This window comes from Equus quagga, chromosome 2 (genome assembly GCF_021613505.1).
Source record: "Equus quagga isolate Etosha38 chromosome 2, UCLA_HA_Equagga_1.0, whole genome shotgun sequence".
Classification (NCBI taxonomy): domain Eukaryota; kingdom Metazoa; phylum Chordata; class Mammalia; order Perissodactyla; family Equidae; genus Equus; species Equus quagga.
In genome coordinates this window covers 102,628,287-102,649,254 of record NC_060268.1, presented here as the reverse complement: position 1 = coordinate 102,649,254, position 20,968 = coordinate 102,628,287, and the positions used below count along the sequence as shown (strand labels likewise).

The 20,968-nt window shown below is 55.3% G+C and overlaps 1 protein-coding gene across 1 annotated transcript; it reads left to right on the top strand.

The window, feature by feature from the left end:
- Window positions 1-1,142: 1,142 nt before the first annotated feature.
- On the top strand, window positions 1,143-19,117 carry LOC124235707 (annexin A8). Its single transcript, XM_046654073.1, has 12 exons — window positions 1,143-1,299; window positions 6,438-6,528; window positions 7,683-7,777; window positions 9,167-9,280; window positions 10,061-10,151; window positions 10,962-11,041; window positions 11,537-11,596; window positions 12,216-12,309; window positions 12,568-12,663; window positions 14,384-14,442; window positions 15,556-15,678; window positions 18,209-19,117. The coding sequence occupies exons 1-12, from the start codon at window positions 1,279-1,281 to the stop codon at window positions 18,266-18,268; spliced, it is 984 nt and encodes a 327-aa protein (XP_046510029.1). The 5' UTR covers window positions 1,143-1,278; the 3' UTR covers window positions 18,269-19,117.
- Window positions 19,118-20,968: the final 1,851 nt, after the last annotated feature.

Here is a 20,968-nt window from a genome sequence, read left to right as displayed (position 1 = left end):
GTGGTGGCATGTCACAGCGCTATGCGGTGATGGTGCTCCAGTTCTCCCAGCAGCTCTGGACAGTGGCTGCTCCCAGGGCACGGCTACCTCCCCTCCCTCTGCATGCTGTCCCAGCTCTGTCCTCACCCACACCAGCCCACACTTCCAGAAGGAACAGCCCAAGGACACTGTGCGTGGAAAGCAAAGAGTGCTGGACCCAGGGTCGGGAAACTGGAAGGGTTTGCATCAGGGGCCAACTCTTATCCGTTTCTCTGACAGGGCTTCACTGGATGTGAAACAATCATGCTACCAGGGAGCTGTTTTTCCCTCGGGTCTTGAGCCATGGGGGTTCTGGAAGCCCATGGGAGCCTCCCTCGGGATGGAGGGGCGCCAGGGAGTCCTGGAGGCATGGTGTTTGCACAGAAGGGCGGTTACGCACCGTGATGGTGGTGGGGAGGGAGGAGCTGCGGAACATTCTAGGCAGGCACCCCAGGAAGGGCAGATTCCAGAGAAGAAAAAATTAACCTCTTCCAGGGACATTTCTCCTTCCTCGGCAGCCGGTGGGCCCTGAGGGGCCCAGCAAAGAACAGGCCAGTCCATGGATCCTGGGGGGAGCGGCTCTGCTTCTCCTGGGAAGTGTGATTCCTTCAGATACGTTTTGTCCAAACACTGGAGCCTCCGTTTCTTACCTGAGGCACGGAACTCACCCTGCTTAGGGCTGTGGCGAAGACTACCAGAGACAGAGGGACAGAGTGATTGAAAAGACACAGAGACACCCCAAGAAGCAGAGGCCGCTGTTAATTTCTGGTCCTTTGCCGAGCTCCCTGTTGTGTTGTTAATTGAGTGGGAGCTGTGCCATAAATGAAAGCGATGCTAGCTAGTATCATTCCTGATCCTAAAGATCAGGTCTCGCCAAGACCCCAGGAAACTACAGCCGTGTTCCCTAAGTGTGGCTTTCAAAGGTTGAGACTCAGAGTTTCCAGTCTGCGTGCATAACAGCCACAGCCCAAACATGTGGCGGTGAGTGGCAGAATTCCACAGGGCAGGCCTGGGCAGTGCCTGGGTGGGGCCTGGGAGTCACAGGAGGGACCTGAAGCCAGGCCAAGCCCAGGGGGCGGGCATGGAGGCAGGAGTGGCGCTGGGTGGGGCCTGGGACCCGCTTCCGCCACCACACCCAACCCAGCGGCCTGCTCCTCTGCACGCAGCCAGCCAGGACTGGGCCTGAGGAATCTCCAGTGGAGGGAGCGCTGACGGTGTCTCTTCAGCTCCCGGAGGACAGACGGCTGCGAGGTGATCGAGATGGCCTGGTGGAAAGCCTGGGTAAGTGCGGAGCAAGCAGAGGCAGGGTGGAGGGTTCCTGCACGGTGTTGGGAGAGAGAGAGAGAGACAAGAAAGAGATAAGCTCAGCCAACACTTGCTGCTGCCTTGCCTCTAGGGAGGAAGACAAGAAGAAACTGCCCCAGCCCTGGAGGCACTCGTGGCCAGGGGACATGAGCAATTTGATAAAGAAAACTTTGAAATGCACAGGAGGGTGCTAGGCTGGTGGACAGAGCTGAGGGGCTGGAGGAGCCCAGAGGAAAAACCCCTGCAGGGAGGGGTCAGGCTACTCAAAGCTAGAGAGAATCATGGGTTGAGCCCTATGTGTATGGGGTGTGTGTGTATGGCGTGTGTGCACATGCGTGTGTTTGGGGAGAACCAGACAGGTGATTCCTTGCAGAGGGAACAGTACGTGCAAAGGCCCAGAAGGGTGGGAAGCTTGGCTTTGGAGAGAAGTAGCCCATCTCCGGCTTGAGGGCCCGGCTTGAAGGCCCTGGGTGGGAAGGCAGAGGGTGGGGGGAGATGTACCTGGAGAAGCAGGCAGGCCCTCGTCCTAAAGAGCCTCGCAGAGCAGGCTAAGGAGCTCAGGCCTTACCTGAAGAGCCATGGGGAGCCATTGAAGGGCCTTGAGCTGGAGAGCACCCTGATTGAATAGGCCCATGTTGGAGGACCCATCACACAAGCCTGTCCCCCCGTCTCCCACATCCCAGCCAAATGAACAGATCTCGGGCGTGTTTCCTCTGAGTTTGAGTCTGAGGCCATTTCCTGCTAAGGAGTTGAACACACAAAAAGGGGACAAGGATGCTGAGCAAATGACCTCTCCTGGGCAGGCACAATGCCGTGTGGTCTCCATACCTCCCTTCATTTCATGCCCAGGTGGCCCTGGGACTTCAGGGCTGCTCTTTCCGTTTCACAGAGGAGGAAACTGAGGCTCAGAGACACCAAGTGACTAGCTGGGTCCCACGGCCAGCAAGTGGAGGTCTAGCGTGAACTAGAGTCTCCCCCCGCCCCCGCCCCCAGCCTCTCTGTGAGCCTTAGTGGATGACCCAGACGATCCTGCTTCAGGAAGTCTTTGTCACAAATGTCACAACCCAGGGGCCCTCAGATTCAGAACATGATGGGCCCGGACAGGTGGGACAGAGAGGAAGTCAGGGGCAGGGCGGGGTGGCCATCTGGCCTCTAGTGAAGTAGCCAGGACAGGTCAAGGGGCCAGGGCGGCCTCCAGTTTCATCTTTGCTGGTGGGAACAAGCCTTAGGGGAGGCAGACGTGGCAGGAAGATCCCAGCGCTGGGCATTTTCCAAAGTCAGCAGCTGGCCGAGGTGGCCTCATTTTGGGCCTGGCTCCCAGTGCGGCAGCGGTGAAGGCCCAGCCTTGGGCCCCACCCAGCCAGGCAGGCGGAAACCTCTCACAGGGACCTGGTCAACCTGGTGGAACAACGGTGACGTTCACTGGGCGTGGACTGTGGGCCAGACATTCCTCTAAGCGCCTCACATCAACATTTCACTTAAGCCTCTCGATATCTCTACCATATAGATGCCAAAATCCTTACCCACAAAAGAGGCCACTGAGGCACCAGGAGGCGAAGTGAGTGCCCAAGGTTGCCACACGAGTATTAGAGTCTGAGTTAGGATCTGAGAAGCCTCATTCCAAAGCCCAAAGTCTGTGGGCCTCGCCTCCCCCACCCCCCTGGGAGAGTGGCTTGGGGCAGCTAGATCACAGGTAGACCCCTCCTGTGACTGGCTGAGCTGCCAGTAAGGACCAAATGTCCTCTGGGCACCAATTGGACCAGAACGAGGACTGAAGGGGGTTGAAAAATCAGCTAGGGGGCGCCCGTCTGCAGGGTAGGGCGTCTGGGCCTCCCTTGTAGACACAAAGCCTGTCTCACAGGTGCTCTGGGCAGCCCCGTGATGGAGGGAGGCAAAGGCGTGGCCACCCCACTGTGACCATCACAGAACACTTTATCGATGTAGAGTCATGGGCTGGGCTGAGTCACCCCTTCAGTGAAAATGCTCCTGTCTGGACTAGCCCGCTCTGGGCAAGACCCAGGGGGAGCCCAGGCAGATCCTTCCTCCAACAGCCGGCGGGTCTCAGACAGAAAGACCTGAGCTCCACCGCGCCACACTGATACCCAGGGGTCTAATTCCCAGAAAATTGTCCTTTGTTTTTCCCCTAAAACCATGGAGTGGGAGTGAGGCTGAAGCTTCTCAATGCAGCAAAATCACAACCCCCCAGGGAGCTGTGTACAAACGCTGCCACCCTAGTCAAACCTCAGACCTGCTGGATGGGCCGCTCCATGGTGACTCAGCCATACAGCCTGGTCAGTCACTGCTGCACGGCCCCCGGGTGCCACCTTGAGAGCAGGGGAAAGCCCCTCCTGGGTGGCCCCCAGAGCTTAGCAGTGAGAACTGAGATGCCCCCCAGGCTCCCCACTGACCTGTGTTCCTGTGGGCGAGGGTTCCTTCAGGGAAGAGTTCCAGGAAGACTCATAGTCTGGAAAAGGTTGAGTCATCAACAGAGTGGGAGAGGCGAAAAAGAGCTCAGCTTCTGGGTCAGGCTGTGGGTTAAGTCCTGGCACCAACAGTTACTAGTTGTGTAGCTTTGACAAGTGCCCATGCCTGTAAAATGGGGCATTCATACTTACCTGGCGCAACTGTCGGAGAAGTCAAGGAGATGAGTGTACATCTAAAGCATCTAGCACACAGGGCCTGGCCCGTAGGCGGTGCTCAAATCACTAACGGCAGTAACAGCAGCTCATGACTCCACAAACAAGGGATACAGTGTATGCATGCACACAATTGGGCAACATCTGAACTGCACAGGCTCTTGGGATGGAATTTCCACAAGGAATTATTTCTAACAACTTCTGCCCTGAAACGTGATGCTAAGAAATGAGATAGGAAAATCTGTCATCACACAGTTGAAATTCAAGCAAAGGATATAAAAGGACTTCTTACCTCTTACTCAAAAGAAATATCCTGACAGATATACTATGGATGGGAATGCTCTGTATTTTCAGTACCTAATCCAGGGCTTGAATGGAAGGATGGGTGGATGGATGGATGGATGGATGGATGGATGGATGGATGAATGGATGTATAGATGGATGGATAGAAGGGTGGAAGGAAGGAAGGATGGATGGATAAATGGATGGATGGATAAATGGATGGATGGATAGGTGGATGGAAGGAAGGATGCATGGATGGATGGATGGATGCAGTGGTTGGGCATCTGGGTGGAGAATGGATGAATAGATGAAAGAATGAGTGAGTTGGTGGGTGGGTAGAGGGGAAAGTAGGTGTGTGGATGAGGAGCAGGTAGAAGGAGTAAACAGGTGAGTGGGAGACCAAGTTCAATGGGACTAAACTTCCTTCCATTTGAAGGCTCTCCGAGTCTCTCTCAAATTCAATGCCCATCTCCAATCTCCCTCCGCTCCCCTATAATTCCTTTCCCAAAAACTCATACTTAAGAGGGATTGTTCATTTGCATCTGAGAAATTCTGCAGGGCACAAGTCTAAGTGTCCTGAGGCAAGCCCTGGATTAGAGGAGTGGAAGTCAAGGGCCTGGGGACTTTGGTTATCTGGTTGATATCACAATTTCCAAAACACCGTGCAATTTTCCTAAACCCAACCCTCTGTCCCCCAAAGAGCCTGTGGATGTGCAAAGGCCCTGAGCTGTCAAGATGCTCAGCTCATTGCTCTGGCTCTCTACTTCTTGTAAGTCCCCACTTCTCAGGAAGAGGGCAGATTGAGCTCAAACCATGCCTGGCTCCCAGCCTTGTCTGCATGCATTTGAAGCAGCACGTTCAGCTCATTGTCCTATAGCTTGCCTGGGTTTGTCCTTCCCGCTGCCTGTCCACAGTGCTAGAGGAGCTGGGGGTGGCTGGGCCTGCTGCCGGCCCCCAGATGGCACTGGCTGCACCAGCCTGATGCAGAGCCCGTGCCCCAGGGCCAGGGCTTCTCCCTGCCAGCTGTGGCTCTGGCTGGTGCTAACCTGTTAACCAAGAGACTATTCTGTGGAGGAGACATGGCAATCCCACAGCCCCCAGACGGGAACCAGCGACCCCGCACAGCCAGGCTGGGCAGACTACAGCCTCTCAGGGTGCCCCCACCTTCCTCAGTCAGCAAGTAGGTTCCCTACTCAGGTCTGCCCCACCCCGAGAAAGCCACCTCCAAAGGATGCAGTGCCATTCACATTCTCTGACAGCCCCTGCACTCTGCAGTGCCCTCCACTTCTCGATTCAAGTTCCCATCACCCCAGGGAAACCTCCTCCCAGGCCTCAGGAGTCTCATCACAAAAGATCCAAGAACCTGCCTGGCCAGAATGGGGAGGGGAAACCTGCAGGTCCAGGCGGGACCCTTCTGAAGACAACCAGGTGGCTAGGAACACATACATGGTAATTGTTGTGCCCTGTCACCCCAATAAAATCATTGCTGGACTCTGACGGATGCTCCCCCAAGCAACTGCTGGTCCTTTCTCAGGCCAGCCCCACAGTCCCAGGACTTCCTCCTGGTTCTTCCCTCCTCCCAACACCAGAGGTGAGAGTCTAGGCTCTACACCCTCTTCTTGCTGTCCCCACAGTGAGCATGGCCGCTCTGGGAATGGCCACGGTGGCCACCTTCAAGGTCTTTGCCAGCATGGTCTGACTCCCCGAGGATGGAATCGGCACTGAGAGCTGGGATTCCATCTCAGGGTGGCAGGTGGTGTGGACCAGCTTGGCCCTGCCTGAGTCCCCCTCAGTAGACCCTCCTGCCAGCCTGAGGGCCGAGCTGGCAGGATGGGCCTCCCCTTGGCCAAGGCGGCTAACAGGCAGGTGGGGCCTCTGTGGCCCCAAGGTGAAAGGGCCATATGACAACTTGGGGCCAAGCGGACAAAGGCGCCCTTTCTCAGCACACATCTGCTGGAAACATCACATCCAGAAGCTGTGGCCCTGAACCAGGAAGGACCCCTCTGACCTTCCCTCACCCAACGTGGATGGGCAGGAGGGGCCAAGCCAGGCAGGCCCGGGAGGACTAGAGGCTCAGCCACTGGCCTGCAGGGGCAGAGCTGGTCCTCACCCACTAGGGTGGACTTTGAGGCAGGCCAGGAGCCCGTGCTGGCCTCCCCAACTTCCCGCCTTGAGCAGGCCTGGGTTCTCTTGCAGATCGAACAGGAGGGCGTTGCAGTGAAGGGCAGCCCCCACTTCAACCCGGATCCTGACGCGGAGACCCTCTACAAAGCCATGAAGGGCATCGGTGAGTGGGTGTCTGTGGCCTTGCCCGGGAGCACTGCGGCTCTCTGGGGCTCTGCCCACTCTGCTCAAGTCCCCTCTGGAGAGGGGATGCCAGGGGTCACCTCATAATCCTCTGAGACCAACTTCCAGCATCCACCCAGAGGATCACATGGGTCCCGCCTTCCCCAGCACTGGTCTACACCCACCCTCCAAAACTGGAGAGGGGGAAGGCAGTTGTGCCTCCCTGAGCTCTGGGGGTGGGGAGGGGGAGGCCACCTCTGTGTGTTCCTGTGTGTCCTTGTGCAAGCCACTTCACCTCACTGAGGCTGAGCTTTCTCACTCTCACTCCTGAAAGTCCCCAAGAACTCTGGAGCCTGCGTGTTGCTGTGAATCTTGGATGGGGTGACGCTGGGAGTTTTGAGGGGCTGAACTGGTCCAGGGGGCATCACACAGGGTCTGCAGCTTTTCCCTGCTCAGCTTCAGCTGGCCACAGGACAGGCTCCTTCCTGTCTCCAGTATCTGCATTCCTGTGAGCAGGAAAGGGCTGGCCTGAAGCCATCCCCCTGCCCAGAAACCCCTCATGCTGTCGCCCCAGGCAGATTTACCCATTAGCTGGCTCTGACTGGTAAATTGGGGCGTTAACGAGAACCGCCATTCCTGGATGAGCCTAGAAAGCGTGTTCCTGTCCTCTGTTTCCTGTGAAATCCTTACTGTTATCTCCACCTCCCAAAGGTGAAAACGGAGGCTTGGGGAGGTGAGGCAGGTTGCCCAGTCGGCTAATGGGCCGATACTCAGATCCCGTTTTCTGGACCCTCGGTCCCGACCTTCCCCCACTGCCACCAGCACAAGGGCAGTCAGGGCGGGAGGTCTCACTTTCCAAGCTCAAAAGGCCCCAGGTGACATCCAGAGCAGATCAGATGACCGGAGGGCCCCCAGATTCTACCACCGCGAGGCTGCGCCAGGGCCATACCCCAGCACCGTGTGGGTGGGGGGTGGACAGATGTGGACAGATTTTCTGTCTAGGTGTCTTGTCTACACCATGAAAATCACCAAGTTTTGGAGCTATCCAGGTGGTATGTCCCCACTGCTTGGCTGCCAAGCAACTGCACTCCCTCTTCCCCAGCCCTCGTCAGCCCCCTGGGGGCAGTGGGGTGCTGATGTCGTGCACCATTGCAGGGACCAACGAGCAGGCCATCACTGACGTGCTCACGAGGAGAAGCAACGCGCAGCGGCAGCAGATCGCCAAGTCCTTCAAGGCCCAGTTCGGCAAGGTAAAGGGGGGCTGGGGGCGGGGGCAGGTGTGCTGGGGGCAGTCGGGGGGTGCTGCTGCCAGAGACAGCCTGGGAGGCAGCTCCGTTCTGGATGAGGCCCCTGTCTAGACACCAGCCCACTGGAAACATGGGGCATAAGGGACATACTTAGACTAAAAAAGTATTCATTATTTACCTGACATTCAAATTTAACCAAACATCCCATGTTTTATCGGAAAACTTCCTTGTGGCTCCCCACGCTCCTGGCTTGGTGTCCTGCCTTCTGCATCTGGCTCACCCTCCTTACCCACCGTCTCTCGCACTGTGCTCCTTCACAACTACTCCACAGCCCCATCCCCCCAGCTGTGAGCTCTTTTTCCCCACGCTGTGCTCTGCTTGTGCTGTTCCCTAAGCCTGGAATGTCCTTCTCTTCCCCATGTGCCAGAGACGCAGGCCAGCTCCCCTCTGTCTTGTGGTTTGGGACTCTCTCTTTATGTCGGAGCTGCTGTGCCCAGGCCTTCTTCCTGTTGCACCAGAACTCAAAAGGCGGCGGGCACGCAGCCTGGACCCTTTGTCTCCCCTCCCGCTCTCCACCACCTCCAGCACAGAGCGGGCACTGGGTTCTAGGTCACCCAGGAGTAAATGCACGCACAGCCTCGCTTCCTGGAAGCCTCCGTCAGCACACATCAGAGAGTTAACACAGTAAGATGAGTGAGGAAGCCCAAACATTCCATGGGAGAAGTCAGTGTGCTTTTTCTTAAATAATTTCTTTCTTAAATAATTTCTCTCTCTTAATCTTCACAACTGTGCATTATTCTTTGCATGCACCATTAGAGGAAACTGATGTTCTGAGAGGTTGAGTAAGTTGCCCAAGATCCCAGAGCCTGTAAGCCATGAGGTTGGGATGTAAATCTAGGCCCGACAAGGCTCCTGGTCCTTTGGTGCAAGGTGCAGATAGACCAGCTGGGTGTGGCCTCGTGGCTTCTTGTCTACAAGTGCTAAGGGATGGAGACACGTGTGGGATGGACTCCTTAATTCATTCACACATTTCCTGAGTGCCAGGGGCTAAGTGCCGGAGATTTGATGGTGACCAAGGACGAACTCGTATTTCAGGCTTACGATGTGCCCAGCACTGTGCCCAGAGCTGAGCTGAGCTGAGCCACACACCTCTCTCTGCCAATCCCCTAAGCAGCAGGATAAGGCAGGAGTACCATTAGCTCCATCTTGCAGTTGAGGGTAATGATACTTAGAGAGGCTAAGCTGCTGGACCGAGAAAGCCCAGCCAGCACCAGCGCGTGGAAGAGCCCACTTGGGAATCCAGCCGGAGCACCTGGGGCTGACCCCCATCCTGCTGCCTGCACACACGTGGGCGCAGCGTACAGATCATGACCTTCCTTGTTCCTGCATTAGGATCTCACCGAGACCTTGAAGTCGGAGCTGAGTGGCAAGTTTGAGAGGCTCATCGTCGCCCTCATGTACCTGCCGTACAGATACGAAGCCAAGGAGCTGCACGACGCCATGAAGGTAACTAAGCAGGTGGGGTGGCAAAGGAGCAGAAATGCCCGCAAGGACCGGGTGGAGGAGCGATGCCTGGACTCCTTTCCCAAGAGCACCCGGCCCCGGGAGCTCTGAGCTCCCTGTGAGCCATCATTGGAATGGCACCTGGACCTTGGCTGAGCCCAGTGGCCTTGCAGCCTGTTGCTCACACTGCCACCAGACACAGAACCAACTGGCCTTGATGAAGCCACAATCAGTCTTCTCAGGACATCACTAGCCAGGTGTGCAGACATTAGACACACCCACCTCTGCAGTCTCGGGCCCAGTCCCTTGATTTCCCGTCACTTCCCACCACTCCTGCATTTGCAGATGACTAGGAGGGAATGGGGACCCAGCAACAATAATCATCTCCATTGAGAGGACACTTACTGTGTGAATGCGCCAGGCGTTTTACATCCCTTATCTCTAATCCACCTTCAGGGTGAGGGCGGCTTATCATCCCCGCCTACTGATGAGGACCCGTAGGCTCAGGGAGGTGGAGTGTTGTTCTCGAGCCCACCCAGCTATGGAGGGCAGAGCTGAGAAAGAGCTTTGCCATCACTCACTTGCCCACAGCATCCACCACCAGAGACAAACGTGGGTGATTTCCTGCAGGAACGTCCTCCAGGAGAGGCCCCATCGGAGTCGGGCAGGGCTGTGACCGCTTCTTCCTGAGGCTCTTCTTTTTGCTTCTTGACGAAAGGGGGTGTGGACAGAGCAGGAGGGCGCAGGCAGGGCTCTCCAGTAGGCAGAGGTTTCTATCCGCAGGGCTTAGGAACCAAAGAGGGTGTCATCATCGAAATCCTGGCTTCTCGGACCAAGAACCAGCTGCGGGAGATAATGAAGGCCTACGAGGAGGGTAAGAGAGGGAGGGTGCGGGGCCTGAGTTAAAGCCTCGCTTGGGAACGGGCACAAGCTTTGGCAGCCTGGAAGGGGACAAGGGACAAGCAGTGTACTGGGCCACGTTGGAAAGGGACTTTTCTGGGATTTTCCACACATGGATTACAAGCACCTACTGTGTGCCAAGTCCTACGCCTGTGAGTGAGATTGGACATAACTCAGGCTCCATCTCCAAGCCCTCTAAGCCCACGGGCTGCTGGGGAGAGGGGCGTGCACCCCCTAACCCCTCTGCCCTCGAAGGTGTGGCAACTCTCTGGGCCACGGGCTATGTCAGCAGTGGATGGGGCTGGCTCCTTCCTGGCCTGGCGCAGGCTGACCTAGGGGACCGTGAAGGGCCCTGATGCAAGGGGGCTGTGGACTGCAGGCCAGCTATTGTGGAATCTACGGGATGCAAGACAAGCAGAGGCCAGTCCATCCTCCATGCACGCTGCCTGGTGGGGAGTCTGCCTGAAGGTTCTGCTTTGTGAAACCACAAGATGAAACGGAGCTCGGTCGGCAGCCTCTGGCCGGGCTCTCTGACCTGGCCCATTTTTGTGCTTCAAGCTGGGTTGGCAGACTATGTCACTTCCTAGTTCTGAACGACCACCAGATGATGGAGCCTCTGCCACTCAGACACCTGGGCAGTGTGTCCACTCCCTGCACCAAGGACTTGTCCTTCCCTTAATCTGGAGAAGCATGGGAAGCAGGACTGGGAGGAGAAAATCAGGCCCTGGGTAGGCCCTGGGAGGAGGAAAGTAAGTCTTTGCCTCCTGGTCCTGTTTCCCTGCAGACTACGGGTCCAGCCTGGAGGAAGACATCCAAGCAGACACCAGCGGCTACCTGGAGAGGATCCTGGTGTGCCTCCTGCAGGTATCCCAGCCTAGGCTCCTAGCAGCCCCTGGTCTGGGGGATCCTAACAGCTGGGTCTCGGGGAGCAGCTCTTGGGCAAAGCTGCTGGGGTGGGTGGAAGCTGCTGGGGTGGGTGGGGACAGGGGCATAGCCTGGGCTCACTGGGGACGTCTCAGAGTGGTTGCAGGGCTCTCACTGCAGAGCCTCATGTCTCTCCTGATGCAGCCACCTGAGGGCACCCTGGAAGTGGTGGGGAGTGCCCGTCACTGAGCAGGTCCTTCCCACCAAGCCCCAGACCAGGCACGTGGCTTCCCTTACCTCACCAAATCCCCCGGCTCCCTGTGAGGCGGCCCTTCCTACTCTCATTTCACAGATGAGGGAACTGAGGCTTGAGGAGGATAACTGGCTTTGCTCAAGGCCCGCAGAGCCCCGCCTGCCCTCCTGCCCGGCTCCCCCTCTGCCCTGGCTCCTCTGGGCGGCCAGCCCGCCTTACAGAGCTGCCTCCTCCATTCTTAGGGCAGCAGGGATGACGTGAGCGGCTTTGTGGACCCAGGACTGGCCCTCCAAGATGCACAGGTGAAGCCACACATACCCTCAGCAGCTTCTGCCCTGCTGGCCACCTGGCCCACCCTTGGCCATCTAGACTCCAGGGGCTAATGCCCAGGAGCTTCCTCCAGCCCCTCTGCCTGTGGGGGTTTTCTTTGATGCTAAGGTGGGACCCAGCTCAGCTCTCTGGAGGCCTTTACCCTCTGGTGTTTGAGGAGGAAAGTAAGGGTGTTGGGGAGACTCAGAAACAGGAAGGAGAGTGACTCGGGTGGGGTCCAGCAAAGCTCTGTCCTGGCAGGAACAGCCCACGAACTTGGGAATGCCGGGCCTCCGAGGAGCAGATGTGTGTGTTCAGCTCTCTCATAGGTCTGCCTGCTGGCCGAGTGCTCAGAGATGCCCGAGGCAGAGCAAAGTCCCAGCGGGGTGGCAGGGGATGTCCTGGAGCAGCTTCTGGCCGGGCACTGAGAAGAGATTTTAACTACTCAGGGATAGCAAGCTCCCCGTCAAAGAGATAATCAAGCAGAGGAGAAGGCCAACCTGGTGGGGTGGACTGAGGCTGACCCTGCAGCCCCAGCCCTGGGATGCTGGGGTTCTGTCCCTCGCCTTCTTGCTCTCCTTCACTGGCTTCCTGTGGATGTCCCAATGCTAGGATCTGTATGCAGCAGGCGAGAAGATTCGCGGGACTGATGAGATGAAATTCATCACCATCCTGTGCACGCGCAGCGCCACTCACCTGATGAGAGGTACTGGGAGGGAGGGAGGGAATGTCAGGGCCACAGTGGGGTACCCCGGCCAGAGGGCCTCTCTCTTCACACTGAATATCCAGTGTGCAGCCCTGTCAAGTCATGGAGCTGGGGAGAGAGCCAGGGAGCCCTGGACCCTCCCCCCGGCAACCAAACGGAGGTCAAAGATGGCGCATCGATGTGTGGTCTCTGCTCTGAGATGCTGGGGGCATCACACTGAGATCTGCGTGTCCCCTAAGAGAAGCCTGCTGTCCACAGTGTTTGAGGAATATGAGAAAATCGCCAGCAAGAGCATTGAGGACAGCATCAAGAGTGAGACCCAGGGCTCGCTGGAGGAGGCCATGCTCACAGTGGGTAAGAACGCAGCTCCGTGCTCAGATCCACGCCTGTCCGCAGGCCACGGGGCTCGGGTAGGGCAGCACCCAGGGCGACAATAGCAAGTGACTGGATCCCTGTGTTCACCTTCAAGGGACCCACCCCAGCCCACACTCTCAGCATGTACCCTTCAGCCAAGGACACTGGAACTAGTCGGGGGACCCTAGTGTCTTCAATGTACTGTGTCCGGCCAGGGATGGTTCTCTGTGCTGCCCACATGATACCCAATGCTGTGCGCCCACATCGTGTGTGTGTGAATATGAGCATGTGTGTGAATGTATGTGAGAGTGTGTGAGTGTGTGAAGTATGCACACATTTGCAGAGTTATGCCAGACCTGGGCCCTGCGCTCACCCACAGCAGCCACAGAAGGAACATTCTGGTTCTGATTATGGAGCCCTGAAGAAAGTCACCTTTCTGGACCTTAGCCAGGAGCCTGGTCCCTGCCTAGGTTGCTGACTGAAGAAATGATGATGTGTAGTTTGAGTCCAAACTGAGTGATTGATGGTCTGATGCTGGGGAACGTTGAGAAGCTTCCCCAAAGAGCACATCTCGGGGTCAAGAGCCGAGGGCTCAGTGAGAGGACTGATTGCAGAGTGGAGAACTGAGACCCAGGGGCAGTGGGACTTATGCTCCCCTGCTTCCCATGGTGCAGCCAAGGTCAGTGCCCCAGGGCTGGGGCGCCCACCTCCACCCTAGGCCGTCCCCATTCTGTGCAGAGCAGCAGGGGAGCACCACAATGTGTCCCACTGTGTCTCGGGGTGGACTGCAACACCTGACACTCCCCAGCAGGCTTTGACAGCTGTGATCAAATCCAGTCTCTGTAGGGGCATCTAAGCAGGCCCCGTGCTCCAGTCTCAGCTCCCAAAGTCAGCCCTGCATCCGATTTGAACAACCTCCTGAGTAAAATCCTTGGGCAGGGAAAAGTGAAGGACACAGCGGTGCTGCCCTCCCATGCTGGGCGCTTCCTATTCGTTTCTCCCTGAATACTCAGATCCCTTACCTCACAGATGGGGACAATGCAAGGCAGAGAGGTCAGGTGATGAAGTCACCCAGTGCTATCAAGGTGGGGTTTGAACCCCCGCCTGCCTCACTCGAAGCCCACGCTCCTGCTGCCCTGGTTAAAACTCCAGCCTCCCCCACACCCCTACCCCAGATGCCGAGTCTCTGAAGCAGCATCCACAAAAGCGAGTGTGGGGCCAGACGCCCCTAGGTGCCCCAAGGCTCCAGGGCTGAGCCCCTCTTGCCACAGGGGAATTCGACCTGCAGGGGCCTTGCCAAGAAATGACACGTAAAGTAGGCACTCTGAGGCTGGGGGTCGCCATAACTGGGGCTCCTCACTGGAGCTGAGTGTCTAGATTCCCAGCAGAGCTTTCTCTGGGGCGTCAGAGCCCAGAAGCCGCCCTGGGCAGAGCCGTGCTCTGACAGGCCAGCCCTGGGGCCCCAGTGTGCTTAATGCTCACCCTTTGCCTGCCTGCTCTGTGCCCTTGGACCTGCGCCCAGTGCCCCAGGCTTCCTTCCTTGTCCCACCGCACCTGACACAAAGCCTCTCATTTTGAAACTATGCAGGGCACAAATAAATAGGCCTCAAATAGTGCATAACGCTAACCCTTAAGACCCGAGACAAGACATAAACAAACAAACATGTGCACAATGTCGCCTACAGTCTCTAGCTGTTAACAGACCTTTCCTGTGTTCCAGTGAAATGCACCCGGAACCTCCACAGCTACTTTGCGGAGCGACTTTACTACGCCATGAAGGTAACTGTTCCGTCTTCTGTGCCCCTGCTGTCAACCCTTTGTGGCACCAAGTGTAAAGCCAAGGAGCTCAGAGCCACCCCTGTCGTTGACACTTGGGCCTTCTCGTGTCCCAGCCTCTTGTAATCAGAAGGGTTTAGTTCTCAGAGGGCAGAGCAAGTCCGGAGGAGGCTGAACCTGAGCAGATGCATTCACAGGTGTTCACTGCCCTGAACTTTGACAACAATCCTGCGAGGCCTGTGTCATGACTGCCATCCCAGAGATGGTGAAACTAGGGCTCGTGGTCAAGGTCACACAGCTGGGAACTGGCAGAGCCTTGATCTGAACCCAGGCCAGTCCAGTTGTCCTTTTCACCCCACCACGTGGCCTTCTTGAGAAAGCACAGGTCAGGATGGCCAGGAAACCAAGGCACCCTGTGGATGGACCAGTTCAGAGGGAGATGGCCACATGCAGAGGCTTGACTTTCCTGCATGGGTGCCCATCTGGGTTTGCCTGTTGCTCAGAAGGCTGCACTAGCCACTCAAACAGAGGCCCTTGCCATTTGTATCAGGTGGAATTTCTGATATCTGGAACCAAACTGAAAAACAGACAGTCCAATTAATTCCCTGAGGCTGAAGTCAGTGCTCACCAGGTGGCTTATACCACCCGGACCAAGGACCTTAAGCTCTCTGGCAGGCAATGAGAGAGGGCTTGGGATTCCCTTGACCACATGGCTCTATCTGACATGAGACTAGGCAAAGATAACAGTGAGCGGGGAGGTCCTGCTTGTGAATTGGCCAGTTCAGCTGAATTTCATGATGTTGCTGCCCTAGGAAGAAGTCTTATTTCTGGAGCAGTGAGTATTTTGTGTCTAGAGTCTTGTGTGGCAAAGCACGCACTGCAGTTGGGGCACCTTGCTTCTAAGAGGGGAAGAGACGTGGGCAGTGAGTGAGAAGAGAGTGAGGACATAAACCCTAAGCCGCTAAAGCATCCCTCTTAGCGCTTCCCCCGCTGAAGCAGAGGCTCGTTCCTGCATCTCCATCCCCTCTGAAAGCCCGCTGGACCCAGATTTGTCCATCATCCCAGAGATGGAGTGGAAAGGCGAGATGTGACTTTTTTCTGCTGTCTCTTATCCAGGGAGCTGGGACGTCCGATGGGACCCTGATAAGAAACATTGTTTCAAGGAGCGAGATCGACTTAAATCTTATCAAGTGTCAATTCGAGAAGATGTATGGCAAGACCCTCAGCAGCATGATCATGGTAAGCCATGAGTTTCCAATTCCAGCACCAGTTTGAAATGGACACATTCCTGGGAGACCTGGATGCTGTGACCAATGTTGCAAGTCACGTGTGTCCATCCTTTCCCGGTGGGCGTCACACTCTTGCATTCACTGCCATGTGGGATGCACAGGGATCAGCAAGGAGGTCGTGTGGCTAAGGCCTAGAGGGGAGTCGGGGAGGGCCCTGTACATCGTGCTCAGAGGGTTGGCTTTGCATTTGAGTTGTGGTTGCCCCTTTGAAAATGACACATGGAATTCTTGCAGAAGGAACCATAGCTGAAGAGTCAACGAGAGTAAATAGTTTAGTGGGAACGGAGGCATAGCATTCAAATCCAGATTTAAGTAGTCCTGGCAGCAAAATCTTAGGGAGATAAATCAGATGGGCTCCAGTGAGTTGCCTAACCAGATTCCAGTTAGCGAAACTTCTGGAGCCGAGGAAATGCAGAGTGGTTATCACACTGCTTTAACTTCGAGAGAAACAGCTCTTCTAGCTCTTAATGCAAATTAAGGCCTTGACAACTTCATGAACAGAAGTCAAATCAGGAGAAATGTATCCCTGAGTCTTCACTGGCTGGTAAGTCTCTGGTTATTCTACAAATGTCTATGGTTAATTACACTTTCCAAGAAACACATAGCTTACGACATGTTTGAAAAAACATTTCTGCTTTAGGATGTTTCAGAATGGGGCAGTGGGGGGCTGGGAGGGTGGAATCACTCTGTTTGTTTTAGGCTTTCCAGCCAGTCTTGTCAAGAGACAGGAGGGCTAGACGCAAACCAGCCCAGGCTACTGCCGTGTCACCCACAGAGATGGCTTCCCAGCCCACATGTCATGAATTCCTTCAACCATACACGGTTCTGTGGCGTTGGGGGGATTTCTGTTCCTTCTCACCATTCCAGGTAGACTTCAGAAGAACAAAAACACTGAGTGAAAATGGTCACTTTGACCCACCTGAGGTGTAGACCTCATGATGCAGGTAGACTTAGCAGGCTAGTTAGTGCATAATGGAGCCTCTGGTCTAGACACAGACGAGGCCCACCCTCTGAGACTGCGTCAAGCTGTCACTTAAGAAAATTTGGGTAGAATTGTGAATAAGTTAGCCAAATATTTTCTTTTTAGTATAGACCACTTTCTGTAGACATCATCAAAGCCCAAAAATAATTCCCAACAGTGATACCAGCATTAAAATCTCCTGCATAGAAATTAATAGAAAAATGTATAAAAATCCCATGTATAATTTTATACCCGCACATTTGAAAAGATAGACAAAATGAACAGTTTTATTTTTAGAAAAAACAACTATATTACAAACATTGTTCTGTAAGTAGTAAAAAAAATTTTAAATGTGGTTAAAAATTTCAGGCCCAGGGGCCAGCCCCGTGGCCAAGTGGTTGAAGTTCCACACGCTCGGCTTCAGTAGCCCAGGTTTGCAGGTTCGGATCCTGGGCACAGACCTACTTTGCTCATCAGCCATGCTCTGGAGGCATCCCACATCCAAAATAGAGGAAGACTGACACAAATGTTAGCTCAGCGTGAATCTTCCTCACCAAAAAAAAAAAAACCAAACAATTTCAGGCCCAAATGAGTTACGAGCAAACTTGACTAAACAGTTCAAGAATAGATGGTTTCTATGAGACATAAACAGCTATAGAGCAGAGAAAAGTGGAACTAGCCCCCAGCCCTACCACTTACTCACCAGGTGACCTTGGAGGAATCCAGTGCCCTCTCTTCCTCCCATTTTTCTCAACCACATAAAGAGGGAGTCGGATGATAAGCCCTCTCCTATTCCTCTGGCTCTGTGTGCAGGTCCTTAAACAGCAGTCCTATCAGGACCTGCCTAGTAGCCAAGGGGGCCTGGTAGACCACAGAAATGGGGCTCAGCCATTGGGCCTGTGGGGTCTATCCTATTGGGAGATGAACTCTGCTTGACCCCTACGTGAGCCAGCTGCTGGGCAGAGTGATGAAGGGACTTGCCTCGGCCATGGGGTCAGTGAGCGATAGAGCCGTGTTCCAGGTTCTGTCTGGGCCCAAGGCCCAGGCTCTCTCTACCTGACCCTCTGCGACATCAGGTGTGACAGTGGGCACCTGCTCTCAGCCCCGGTTCCCTGATCTGCAATAGTGGTGTTGAATAAGTGATGGATCGTGTTGGATAGATGAATGGCCAGGCACACCTGGGTCCTGAATGAATCACAGGGAAGAGCCCTGGGGCAACTGATGGGGTAAGGGAACCACCTAAATGCCTTCCTGACTCAAGAGCAGAACTGTGTCTGTGATTCGTTCTAAGAGAATCAAAAGAAGGTACAAAGGAATAGCCTGAAATGGAAAACAAGAAAAGGTGGAGGACATAGCGTGGGGCCTGTGGTATAGGAACGGCACAGGGGTGCACCAGGCCTCCCCACAGGGAGCAAGACTCCTAATAATAATGAGAACACTGGTCTTGACGGAGGCAACTCAGAGCAGGCCAGTGCCGCAAACACCCCTCTTCTAACTCTTGTGTCCCTTCTGTCTTCAGGAAGACACCAGTGGCGACTACAAGAACGCCCTGCTGAACCTGGTGGGCGGCAACCCCTGAAGGCTCAGAGGACGAGAGCAAAGGCCAAGAAGCCAGAGCCACCAGGCCCTGCTTGCTCAACCTTGGCCATGGATGCGGGCGGGGGGTGGGGCACAGCAAGACCTTCAGTCTTCTATCTCCCAGCTTCCGGTGCTTTACAGCCAGTTTTTCCAACCCAGGGGGGAGGGATCAGCCTAGGCCACCTCCCTCCTCCATCCTCCCAGGACAGTTCCAGGAGGCAGCACATCGCCAACCTCAGCACCCACCTAGCCTGCCAAAGGGCTTGGTGTAAAGGGGTCTGCAGGGGCTCGTGGTCCTTTCTTCCTGCCTTACACAGGTGCTTCCCAAGCTTGGTTGATCAGGGTCCCTTGGGCACAGGTTACACGGATACCCAGCCCCACCCCCATCCATGAGTCTGGATCTGCAGAGAAGGGACCAGGAAATGTGGAATTTTAATAAGCATCTCAGCCGATATGCTTCTCTTTCAAGAACCAGAGAGAAGGCTGTGAGAGCCTGTTTCAGAGCACACACTCCTGGCAGCTGAGAAAAGGACACACATATCCGGGCCAACTGGGATGTCACTAACATTCATTCACCAGCCTCATCGAAAAATGTTAGGCTATAGGTAGCAAAATTCTCTCAGCGTCCTACTAACCAAGAAAGCTACGGATCGGTGTCCAGACCCAAGGACGCTGTACTCCAAGAGGCCCAGCCTTCCCCAGTCATTGATCAAATTAGCTGATTTTTCCTCCCATGGCATGAACACGGAGCATCTCTTAACCCAACTGAATGGTGACCGGAACTGGTCATTGGGAGAAGCTGAGATGCCTGTGCTGTGCGTTTCAGAATAATAAAGATTTACACATTCCACTCTAAGTGTCTTTGGATGTTCAACAGTGACTGAAGTAGGACTAATTTAATTTGTCAGTGGATATAAAAGAAATGTGATTAAAAAACACTTTGGGGATCAAAACTGAGCCCCCAGGTGGGAATTTCCCTGTGGGAACACTGAGCTGTGCCTGCTGTCACCCTGGGGATGACTCCTTCCATTCACCTCCTGATTTAGAGCCTAGATCCTGGCATCTCAGAGTTAGAGGGGGCTTTAAAGGCCATCTGCTCCTATTCCAACCTGTGGCCTGCCTCCCCTCCAGGGCATCTGCCCAGGGGGCTCCAGCTGTCCTTGGCTGCCTCCGTGATGGGGACTCATGGCCTCCTTGGGTTGCCCAGTGTTTTCCCAACAGGTCATCAGTAGAGTTCTTCCTTTAACTGAGCCAGACTCTGCCCCATAGAGCCTATTGCTCTCGACTCTACCATCTAGGGCCACAGCGTTTATCCCTTCCCAACAATAACATTTCTGATGTGTGGAGACTGCTCACATATTCTGCCAAGACTCTGTCAAAGCTAAATGTGCCAGGCCCCTCCACTGCCCCTCCTGGAGCCCACTTTGGGGCCGCATCCTCTGAAAATGCTCTCGTTTGCAAACTCCCTCTTCATGTGCGACCCCCTGGAGCCAGCCGGGGCACATCCAGGAGTGAGGAGAAGGCAGATCAGCGAGGTGGAAACAGCAGGGGCTGTGAGCTCACACAGAGGGGAGGGAGTTGCTGGCCCTGCCTTGTGCTGGCTCGGTGACTCTGACCTAATCACTTCCTCTCTCTCTCTCTCCCCTGAGCCTCAGTTTCCTTACCTTTAAATGCAGGAGCGGGGTCCCACTTACACTTGCACTTCAAACCACCCCTAAGCTAGTGGTGTAAACCGTCACTTTATGATGCTCCCGGGGTCTGTAGTTGAGGAATGCAGTGGGGCATGGCATGGATAACTTGTCTTTGCTCCAGCAAGTCTGGGGACTCTGTTGGGAAGACCTACAGGTTTGGAGAACTCCAGGGCAGATGCTGGAATCACCTGGAGGCTTCTTCGCTCCCATGCTGGGTGCCTGGGTGACACGGCTGGAAGGCTAGGCTCAGCAGGGACTGTCCCCTAACCCTACAATTGGCCTCTCCAGCATGGGGCCTCAGGGCACTGGAACTCCTTACACGGCAGCTCAAGGCTGCATTGCCTTCTGTGGTTCAACCTCACGAGTCACAGAGATCACGTCCACCGAGCCTGTTGGGCAGACATCACAAGCTAGCCCACCTTCAAGGGAAGGAGACACAGACCCCATCTGGCAATGGGAGGAGTGTCAAAGAATGTGGGGCCCACCTTTTAAAAATCCCCAACAAGTAGATTAAAATATTGAACAACTGGTGCAGCACAGCTGCCCCGTGGGAATGGCTGCCGTCTGGAGGGCTGGAGCAGGGTCCCAGAGGCCCGGCAGGGCCAGGCCGCTATCCTTAGTGCTGGCTTTCAGGGCTGTCTGTGGGGCCCCAGGCGAGGCTCCTGGGTGACGAGGATTCTTTTTCTTCTTGGTTCAAGTCCTGCCCTGGACTTTCTTTCAGTGCTGAGTCACTTTCTGCCACAGCCCTTTAGGAAGGACTTACAGAATTCCCCTGCCCTGCAACCCCTTGGGACTGTGGCTCTCTGTGCACGGGATTCTCTGGAGACCCGCCCCAAAACCGGCCTGACGTGGCCAGACGAGAGCCTGGAGAAAACTGCAGGCAGAGAGATGGCCCAGGAAACATCGCTGAGTCCTACTATGTGCCCCCAAGGGAATGTGTCTTAGCAGGAGCACACAGTCATCCATGGCTCCCGATGGAGTGGGATGGAGCTCCCTTGCCCAGTAAAGTG